Below are 12500 nucleotides of genomic sequence, written 5' to 3'. Positions count from 1 at the left end.
GAGTGTACACTAGTAAACCACACTTTCCCACAAATTGACGAAGGATCAGGTTGTAATAACGAAATTGGAACGGCATGGGAATGGTTGAATCTGTGTGTGTGTGTGTGCCTGTGCATGTTTGTGTATGCATATCTATGTAAATATTTAGACAATTTTTGACGGTTCGGGTACACTAGTTTTTTTATAATATAAATTTTATTGTCAGTAACTTTAATCTTTCATAACTCAGCTTTTTATGAAAATTGCTACCTCGGGCTGAAAATGTCAAATAAAGAAACATCTATAACATCATTCTCAATCTATGAGTCTACAATGGCTCACCTGTCGGGTCTGTTAATTTCCCATGTGTTAAAACTCCTGTCACACGGAGTTCAAAGTCGAAGACTGAATCATCAATTGGAATATTGATTTGTTGATTTCCAGTTATATTTTTGAGGATTATGATGTCAACCTGGAATAAAAGAATTTAGTGTTAAAGTTTTATTAGGTTATATCATTATTGAATATATAATCAGGTAGGCAAAACTGTTACTACTTTTTATTTCGCTGTTGTGGGGATAGAATTTACTTTATAAGTTTTTATTTGGTAATTTACAACTAAATATATAATCATATATGAAAAACTGTTGGTTCATTAATATTTCCCTTCGTATCCTTCAGTTGGCACTGTACTTTTATTAAAGTTTGTATTTTCTTAATACATTATCAACCCCCTACTGTAGTTCTTAGCTATTGTCTATCTAATGGCTTATCTGTTATTAAAATTAAACCCTAAATCAAATTTCTTTTAGTTTTAACTAAACTTGCTGTATTTTGGAAATATATATATATATATATATATATATATATATATATATATATATATATATATATATATATATATATATATATATGTATCTATATAATATATATATATATATATATATATATATATATATATATATATATATATGTCTATATATATATATATATATATATATATATATATATATATATATATATATATATATATATATATATATATATATATATGTGTGTGTGTGTGTGTGTGTGTGTGTGTATACTTAGCTATGATTCCCCTGTAATAGGGAGTTGAACGGCAAACCCATTGAATAATTCTAAGCCTTGCAAGGAAGGTAAACCTTCTAGAAACTTAATTTTTCAGTTATGGTGTGGATTCTGTGTTTCCTAAAATGTTAAGAATCCATTTTGCCATAACTTATCCTTGACACTTAACTCTCAAGGCATCATTTCACCAATAACAACGGTAGTTTGATCCTACAGTGGCTAATGTCATGCTGCAATTGACTATAATAAAATCTCTATTATGTAAAACTGATCTATTTCTTTTAAACGTAACAGTAAATTTAATGTTCACAGCACTTAGAGATATTTTCTGTACTTTCGAGGTAAAGATTATTCAAGAAAAAAAAAGGGAGCGCGAGAGATAAGGGTTAATAATCAGCCGTCTAGTAGTACCAACAAGTTGAAGTAAATGCCAGTCATTAAAAGCTTTTCATATCGGTAGTTAGCTGATATTCTGAAATACACTGACTATGAATTTTCCTTTTATAGGAGTATTGTATAAGAATACACAACTGGGCATACATACTGTAGTTACATCATCATTCATTTACAAGGAAAAACTGTAAGTAAAGGCCATTCATTACAGGCTAATATTTTGAAAAGCACTGATAGTTTATTTTCGCATAAGAATACACATCTGGAAAAACATAGTTACAGCATCATTAGTTTGCAAGACAAAAACTACGGATTTTCACAGTAGATAATTTGGTTATGAACACATGAACGGAGAGTAAATGTTAAAATAGCATAAGTAGGATAAACAACATGAGCTTTTAACCATTTACAATTTTCCTGGACCGGGGTTCGATTCATGGCCGGTCAGAAGCTATTGTCTTTGAGTGGTTCCTCATGGGGCTCTGTTCCCGAGGTCAGTAATAGAAACCAGACATTAATGTATCAAAATATATGGCTTATTTGGATACACACACACACACACACACATATATATATATATATATATATATATATATAAATATATACACTATATCTATCTATCTATCTATCTATCTATCTATCTATCTATCTATCTATCTATCTATATATATATATATATATATATATATATATATATATATATATATATATATATACATATATATAAATATACAATTGTCTATACTATATTTTATGTATATAATCAAACTTGGTACAATAGCTATACGACATATATATATATATATATATATATATATATATATATATATATATATATATATATATATATATATATATATATATATATATATATGTATATGTGTGTGTGTGTATAAATATATAAATATATATATATATATATATATATATATATATATATATACATATAAACATATATATATATATATATATATATATATATATATATATATATATATATATATAAATATAAACATATATATATATATATATATATATATATATATATATTTATATACAGACAGACATACATACACACACACACACACACACACATATATATATATATATATATATATATATATATATATATATATATATATATATATATATATATATATATATGCACTTATGTATACTATATTATATGTATATAATCAAACTATGTATACTGGTTATACGACATAAATACACACACACATATATATTATATATACATGTATATATATATATATATATATATATATATATATATATATATATATATATATATATATATATATATATATATCTATCTATCTATCTATCTATCTATCTATCTATCTATCTATCTATATATATATATATATATATATATATATATATATATATATATATATATATATATACAGTATAGCCGGTATACATATTATGATTATACACATAAAAGTTACGATACAGATATGTATGTGAGTATGGATGGATGTCTATATACACCTCTCTGATATCTCCTCATAACGTGACTCTTTAGCCGAAACCTTCCTTCTCCATCATCATTCCCTTCAATAGAGCATAAACTATATTTCCTCTTCTCCGGAAAGCAGGTCGCTCGTTGCGTGCAGCATTTTCATGCTTTCTCCTCTGTCAAGAGTGATGAATTGAGGAGGAAGCTGTTTGGTTATAAATACTCGCTACACGTAATTTTTCATCTTTCATCATCCTTCATCCATCATCATTATTTATCCTTGGATCCTAAAGTATGGTAGGGAGTGTACCCAAAATCTTTACGGCTCATCATAATATATACTTCAGGATATTTGCGATATCTGAGAGAGAGAGAGAGAGAGAGAGAGAGAGAGAGAGAGAGAGAGAGAGAGAGAGAGAGAGAGAGAGAGAGAGAGAGAGAGAGTAATATAGGGAGCATGACTAAAGTTATTTTCTTTATAATCATCCCCCATTTCATTAAAAAAAATACAGATTGGTATTTAATACTAAATTGATCAAACTCTAAAAAAGACCAGAAGAAAATAGTAAAAGGGCAATAAGTAGAAAAAAAACATTTATGATAACATATAAACTGTGTCATGGCAAAACATTTTTCGATTGCTTCAAAATTCATATATATATATATATATATATATATATATATATATATATATATATATATATATATATATATATATATATATATATATATATATATATATATATAGGTAGTAGCTTGGCCTGGGCACCAGCCGCCCGTTGAGATACTACCGCTAGAGAGTTATGGGGTCCTTTGACTGGCCAGACAGTACTACATAGGACCCTTCTCTCTGGTTACGGTTCTTTCCCTTTGCCTACACAGACACCGAATAGTCTGGCCTATCCTTTACAGATTCTCCTCTGTCCTCATACACCTGACAACACTGTGATTACTAGACAATTCTTCTTCACCCAAGGGGTTAACTACTGCACTGTAATTGTTCAGTGGCTACTTTCCTCTTGGTAAGGGTAGAAGAGACTCTTTAGCTATGGTAAGCAGCTCTTCTAGGAGAAGGACACTCCAAAATCAAACCATTGTTCTCTATTCTTGGGTAGTGCCATAGCCTCTGTACCATGGTCTTACACTGCCTTGGGTTAGAGTTCTCTTGCTTGAGGGTACACTTGGGCACACTTTTCTATCTAGTTTCTCTTCCTCTTGTTCTGTTAAAGTTTTTATAGTTTAAATAGGAAATATTTATTTTAGTATTGTTACTATTCTTAAAATGTTCTATTTTTCCTTATTTCCTTATTTCCTTTCCTCACTGGACTATTTTCCCTGTTGGGTCCCCTGGGCTTATAGCATCCTGCTTTTCCAACTAGGGTTGTAGCTTAGCATTTAATAATATATATATATATATATATATATATATATATATATATATATATATATATATGTGTGTGTGTGTGTGTGTGTGTGTGTGTGCAGTGTATGTATTTATATGTATGCAATCATATGTATATATTTATATATATTTATATATACACACACACACACACACACACACACACACATATATATATATATATATATATATATATATATATATATATATATATATATATATATATATATATATATATATGTAAGTGTGTGCGTGTATAAATTTATATATGGAATTTATAGACTATGAGAAACCTTTTGATTGTGTCAAAACTTTAGTAATAATGAAAACCCTTTGGAGATAAGAAATAGATGAGTATCATGTTAGAACACTTGAAGAGATCTCTACAGGAAGTATAGCAATCCTTAAACTACATAAAGATAGTGAGCAGATTCCCGTAGCGAAAGTGGCTAGACGGGGAGACACCATCTCCTAAATTATTTGCATCATATCAAGAAGTATTTAAAAATTAAGATTGGGAAAGTGTAGCAGTTAATATTAATGGGAATACCTCACCAAAATAAGATTTGCAGAAGACGTAGTTCAGTTTTGTGAATCATAAGAAAAATTGTAAAAGATGCTAGACAATTTGAATAAAGAGCGCAATAATATAGGATAGAAAATAAATATGAGAAAGACTAAGATAATGTTCAATGAAACGCAGAGACAACAAATATGGGTTATGGATGAACATCTGGAGAATCTTAATGGATATATGTAGCAGTTAATATCATTGGGAAATACCTCACCAACTCAAGATTCATTGTATATAAACAATGAATTCATGATATCTTATTGGCATCTAGGAATAAAAGATAGTATGTCTACGGATAAAAAAGGAAGAAAAAAGTGACTTGAAACACGAGTCGACGCGAAACAATAAATATAAAAATCTAAGTGCAGTTTTCCCACTAACCTGGAAACTATCTGGAGTTCAGATTCTAGGACGCCACAACGATATCATCTTTTCATTATGATAGTAAAGTAACCTGCCCAAGTACCATATATATATATATATATATATATATATATATATATATATATATATATATATATATATATATATATATATATATATATATATATATATATGTGTGTGTGTGTGTGTGTGCATGAGAATATAAATTTATATATATATGTATATATATATATATATATATATATATATATATATATACATAAATATATAAATATATATATATATATATATATATATATATATATATATATATATATATATATATATATAAGTATATATGTATATTGATGTATATATATTCATATATATATATATATATATATATATATATATATATATATATATATATATATATATATATATATATATATGTAACATATGAGTATATATATACTGCATATATATAAATATATATACATATATATACATACATACATACATACATACATATATATATATATATATATATATATATATATATATATATATATATATATATATATATATATATATATATATATATATATGTGTGTGTGTGTGTGTGTGTGTGTGTGTGTGTGTGTGTGTGTGTTTGAATGTGTGAGCCCGTGTTGTTACGTTGCTGGGCTCCAGGAACAAAACTGGGAATCCATTTAATAAGCTCAAACATTTGCTTTTATAAACAGATATGAATATCACTTTTTCACGCCCTATTCATGATGCCCTGCCTTCATTAAAGCTCTCATTCAAAAGCGGTCGTAAAAATTTGAACCTTTTTTGAGCCTAATAATTCAACCACTGATTAATCTAATTTCCTCTTGGGTTGGGAGCTGGCTCAGTGGTCTTTATGAAACGTGTCATTTACATTTCACTGATATTGCAAAATTCCATAATAAAAAAAATTATAGATTTAATCAATATCATATGAATAATTTATTGGTGAACGTGACTGAGAGCGGTTTACCTGCATTTCTGTGAAAATAAAATGAAATAAAATAAAACTAGAGGGGCAATCAATAGAGCGCAAACAACCGCCGCGGTAGCTTATTTCTCGACCTTTTGCTGACCTTGACCTTTGACCTTAACAGCTTGTATTAATTGGCGTTGATTTTTATACATTCAAATATGAATCAAGTTTGAAGTCTCTGTGACAACGACGTCCAAACTTATGGCTGATTACTCGAATCGGATATCTTATTTGACCGGACCTTGCCCCTTTGACCTTGACCTTCCAAAATCTATTCATTTCTAGCTTTTTACATAGCAGTTACTCTCTTCAAGTTTCATTGCTCAAAGATTAAGATTGTGACCAGGAAGCTGTTCCCAAACTAACATACAAACACAAACACACAAACAGGGGTTAAAACATAACCTCCTTCCAACTTCGATGGGAGAGGTCATAAGGTTATTTCTATTTATTTCTTATTTTACTTATTCAGGTTTCTGTGTCTTAGGATTATTTATTGATATATCTACTTCCCTAATTTTACTAATCACCACAAGATTTTTTCATCCATTGTGATATATTTTGTATGCTACTGGTATTCGTAATACCCTTAAATTCATGGGTTTCCTACTTTTATTTATTTATTTTTTTTCTTTTTTGTGTTTTGATGTTATTTTCTTTCCTAATTTTTTTTTTTTCGATTTTGTTCAGTGACAGTTTTGCTTTTAAAGTTTCGGCATTTCTTTATTCTTAGTTTCTGTTTATTTTTACATTTTCTATCAAATATCATGTAGTTTACTTATTCTTTAAATACTCATAAGAAATTTTGACAAGACACTCAAGGCTTATGAACGCATCAGATGGTACTGCACAAGAATCAACGATATTAGAAAGCCGTAAAAAAGTTCTTTGAAAATTTTAGAGCATTTGGAGACTGCTTTTCTCCAAGAGTGATGAACAGTTTTCCCCAATAAGGCCCATTTTGTTTTCTTTCAACTGTTTTTTGCATTTCTCTCAATAAATGTAATCTGTTATAATAAGCTATGCTTAAATTTACATATGAATTCACAGTTTCTTTGCTCAATCCATGAATGATGGGTCACAGACATTATCGACTAGGTAGACAATACCCTAAATGTACTTAATATCCAAGGATGCCTTTATTTCTTAAGGGGTTATTCCCTAGGGACCCTAAAAGAAATCCCTTGCTAATTTAAGAGAGCAAATTTGTGTTAATTTGATATATGAGTGTGGGGATCTAGCTCATAATTCATGTAACAATAATACAAGTTTAAAGGGTTTCTGATATTACTATAGATATACCAGAATTTGAAGTCCTATTTTACCAGAGGCCATTTCTGTCTTATTTTAATTGTATTCTTTTTGACAGGATTTCTTTTTATTCAGGTGAACGTGGTTTTATAAACAATGATGGTAACCAGTTGTTATAGTCCTCCACGGTGTAGATAATGATGAAAGTGACAGTCTTGTCAGCTCTCTCTAGAGATATGCCGTTCTGGTTCTTGAGCCTTTTAGCTGCTTTTAAAAGGTTCCTGATTATCATGGAACCCTAAGAATTATCTCTTATCTTTTTGCTTTAATAATGAGCTCTAATGGGAGAGTTTAACTGGTTCTGACCATGCTCTTATCATTCATGTTCTGTATATAATCAGACATACGCTGAAGAATTGCACTGTTGTACGTAGTCACAGTTAATTTTTATGGGCAGGTGTCTTATTTCCCGTTCTGGGGTAGTTTGTATGGCCAAGATATATAATTTTCCTATGGAAAACTCTATTTTCTTTAAGTATTTGATGTAGCATTGATGGCTGAGGTTCATAAGAATAAGTGTACAGTTCTGTAAAGAATTCGTGGCCATTTATGCTTCATTGGAGCAAGCATACATTTTCCTCTAGAATCATGTTATTCAGCCAGATAATCATGGAGCTCCTTCTTGAGATTACAAGTATCCTCAACCTTCTATCTGAATTTTACTTTTACGGGCTTCTTACTCAAGGTAAAGTTTGCCTGATATCCCCTTGCCGAATGATGTTCCAATTATTCATTGGTTTATTTCAAAATAAATCCTTAATGATTTTAATCTTTATTTTTCTATTTTTCTTATAATTTCATTGCATATTTCAAAGTCAGATCCTGAGCATTATACTTTTCTTTTAATCTCGACATCCCTTTAGATTTCTCTCTTTTATCATCAAAGGGTGAATTAATAAAATGCAACTAGTAGGGTTTATATGTGCCTGTGAAGGATCATTAGATAAGCAGCAGTAAGGAAAATGTGTCTAAGTGTAGTCTCTCTTTTCTACTTCCTTCTCTCTCACAGACAGTTTAGTATAATCTACAATTGCAACTTACGAGTATGAGGGTCAGATATTAAGCATAATTAAAGAGAGATTCCTTACCCTATTTCCAGGTAATCTAGGCAAATAGGGTCTTCTTAAAAATAGATTATTAGGAAACCTGGAAGTATTTTCTCAATATCAGGACTTAACATGGGTACTTAAATGCGTAACAAGTTACTGCTTCAATGGGCTTACCTCTAGAAGTCCGTTTTGCTACTAGCTATATGTGAAGCATAAAAGAACCTGCATTCACATAAAAAAGGATGTCCTCCACTGACTTTAGTATATATATACCTTTGTTTGCATATCTTAGGAGTTATTGCAATCAGTTATCCTTAGAATCTCTATTGTAGTATATTGGATCAACATGACCTATGAGCTCAGTAATGACTAGCTGCCCTTCTTAGACCACCTGTGACCCAAGGAAAAACGGAGTTTCAGAGTAAGTTTATAAGTCTATGTTAAAACTATAAACCTTGTTTAGTGAAAGCCCCAAAAAGGTATCTTGTCTGCCTACTGCATGTCCGAATACACCGGGGAATCCTTTACTTGCCATCCTTGCGGTGGTCACATGTACAAAGTTTTAAAGGTTTAAAGACCGCTCATGAATGATAGAGGCAAGGGAGAGTGACATTGCCCTATCAAGTAGGACAATGCCCTAGAGACTGACCATATTAAATATCATCATCGCCCAAGCCCCCTCTCCACACAAGCTAGGACCAAGGAAGGCCAGGCAATGGCTGCTGATGACTCAGCAGATAGGCCTATAGGCTCCCCAAGAACCCCCTATTCTTTGCTCACAAGGATGGCGTAGTTGCAGTGACTAAAGGAACTAACGAGTTTGAGCGGGACTCGAACCACAGTCTGGCAATCACAAGGCAAGGACGCTACCACCAGGCCTCCACAACCGTTAGAGCTTGGTAAAAATGACAAGACCTCGTTAATAGTGAAAATGCAAATACCGATAGGCAGTGCGTCATCAAGAAGAGGGTAAAGTAGTTGTAAAATAACCATGAATACCATATGGAAGATAAAAACAGGTCCCAAAGGATGAACATATTATAGGGCATATCGGATTACTCATCACTAGGAAAAGATCCTTTGTCATATTATCAATAAGAACATCTCTATAAGCCCTGTCAAGGAAGTCAGTCTCATCTTCAGTTACCAAAAAAAAAAAAAAAGATATATAAATAAAAGCATCACAACTATTGGTTAAAAAATAATCTGCATTCTCTGCAGTGTTGTGGTGGCTTATTGGAAACTTTCCTGCCAGGGGTTTGAGTCCCGCTCACATTCGATGGTTTCCTTTAGTGTCTGCAGCCTAACCATCCTTGTGAGCTAAGGATGGGGAGCCTATATATCTACCTGCTGACTTCAGCAGCCATTGCCTGTGCCTCCCTGGTCCTGACTTGAGTGGAGAGGGGCTCGGGCGGTGACGATATGTATATAAGGCCAGTCTCTAAGGCATTGTCATGCCTTTCTATTCATTATCAGCCCATAATCCTTTAAACTGTCAATACAATCACGTTTCAAAGCTAAAAATGGTCTAGAGCTACACGTGTCCTACCGGAGGAGTATGACCTCATTCTTACATATGTCTGACGACAATACGACTTTCTGTAAGGATCTCCAACAATCGAAAGAGTTGCTATTTATGACCATGCTGATTGACATTATGAAATTCGACTTGCAAGGGTGAGCATGTCAGGTTTCAAAATACTATATCATGTAAAGGATTCCATTTCTTTCAGTACTTGTAAGTCAAATATAATTGTATACACAATGGGAGATACTGCCTCAACTCCCATCAGAGACTTAGAATTTTACCCACCACTTATAATCGTTTGATAAACCAGAGAGAGAGAGAGAGAGAGAGAGAGAGAGAGAGAGAGAGAGAGAGAGAGAGAGAGAGAGAGAGAGAGAGAGAGAGAAATTTGAATCCTTTACCTGAGTTCATATTTGTTTTTGTCAAACAGACAATACTAAATCCCCGTCATAAAATAAAAAAGAGAAAAAGAATTCTGTAGTTTGGTCTAAATTTTTCTTTTTTCGTTGTTAGAGTTTAGAAAGACTTCACAAAAATAAAAGGGAAATTACTATCAAATTATTCTTGTATGTTTTTCATGACGCTTCAACTGCCTTGAATAGACCTTAATACATAAACAATCTTCCGCATGAAATGAAAACATTGGTTCCAATATAAAATGAATATATTCTACATTTTTATACTAAACAAACATCACTGGCTCGAACTTCATGGGAGAACGTAAACAGTTGATAACGTTTCAAATGATAAACAAACGACATTTCAATGAACAATATTTCTTTTTTTACGCACAAACACCAATCTGCCTGAAACTAGTTAGGAACAATGAATTGTTTACGATGTCACTGATTAAAAGCAAACATGAACACTTTCGAACAGAACATTGTCGCAAAAAAATATATAGAAGAGTAATGGCCCTGCTTATAAATACGAAGAGCTTTGCAGTTATAAGCTTATCATATGAAGATAAATTTTTAAAATAACATTCAGTTTGATTATGTTCTGAGATTCCATATTACATTCCCAGTGTTGAGTGAAATACTAGCTAGCTTCAGAAATGATTTTACTCTGTTTTCAAAACTGACTCAACTCCTATACTGTAAAAGCTAGATAAAATCTGATATCAACCAAATGTACTTAAACTCCATTGCCAAATCAAAAGTTAGAAAAGATAGATATCATCATTTTTCTAGATATCTTTATAAAAGAAACGATACTTGAATTAGGATATGTGGATAAAACATTGCACAGTTTTGAGATGAATTCAATGAATAAAATTGATTTTGTTTTAGATTGTTTTTCTTTCCCGTGGTCATAAAAATAAATGATTACTGTTATTCATATTCTAATCTAAGAGAGGGTGTTTATTCATAGAATCATAAACACATAGAAATAGATTCAAGGACTGTATAAGACGACATAGTGGCATCTTACATATAAAAAAAGAAAAACTTGTAAAGGCAGTTTTATGCAATATCACTGGTTACAGATAATATTGTATGTAAGATTATTATTTTACAGAACAAACCCTTGATAATCGGTAATAAAAACAATTTAGGATTTTCCAATAACCTTTTCTTTTTTTAATTTTTCACTTACCAAATCTCTCCTCGGCCTATCAATTCCCAATTACTCTATTCCTACACTGAGTAAATTCTCATTTATTCTAATTTAGTATAAAAGTAACAAATTAAAAAAAGGGTGACTGAATATACGTAGGGAAGTATACATCTACTATTTTTCTACCACAGAATTCCAAATGTGAAATATTAAAAAATACAGCAGTTTTTATTGCATGTGCAATAATTACGAATCACCCCTCTCTAATCCAGCATATGTTGCCTTCCCTCACATCTGCTATGCTTCTTTCCCACGTTACCCCTACATTAAGGGGTCAGTTGCCTAATGCTCATTTTGTAATGCTTTCTATCAAAGGCACCCTTTGCCACCAAACTTCTCTGCGGACCCTTTATCACCTTATCTTGCCATCCAATTCTCTGCTTGCTCCTCGATCTCCCTCCACCCTTAAAACTGGTTCCTCCTAAGCCGTCCTCATTCCTTCCCAACGATCCATCCTCACCACGTGCCCTTACCATCTATCATGGCACTCTTATCCTCTCTGTAATCTTTCCTACGCCTGTCAATCTTATTTCACCATTTTAAAATGTTTTAAACAATATTATTCCCATAATCTAACTCAGCATTCTCATCTCTATTCTCATATAAACATCACAAAGTTGACTTTCACGGTTTACAAAGACTTTACTTAAAGCCACAACTTATAGGAAAAACTAAAAAAAAT

At 31.3% G+C, this 12500-nt stretch overlaps 1 protein-coding gene across 1 annotated transcript in view; it reads right to left on the bottom strand.

Annotated features, from left to right (window-relative positions):
* LOC137643678 (von Willebrand factor A domain-containing protein 7-like) overlaps nucleotides 1–12500 on the bottom strand; it is a 67860-nt gene that overhangs the window by 24549 nt on the left and 30811 nt on the right. The window contains exon 12 of the mRNA XM_068376414.1: nucleotides 322–451. Within this exon, the coding sequence (XP_068232515.1) occupies nucleotides 322–451 (130 nt within the window). The remainder of the gene's footprint in view (nucleotides 1–321; nucleotides 452–12500) is intronic.

This window comes from Palaemon carinicauda, chromosome 1 (genome assembly GCF_036898095.1).
Source record: "Palaemon carinicauda isolate YSFRI2023 chromosome 1, ASM3689809v2, whole genome shotgun sequence".
Taxonomy (NCBI): domain Eukaryota; kingdom Metazoa; phylum Arthropoda; class Malacostraca; order Decapoda; family Palaemonidae; genus Palaemon; species Palaemon carinicauda.
Note: the sequence above shows the minus strand (reverse complement) of the source record. Positions and strands in the feature narration are given on the sequence as shown.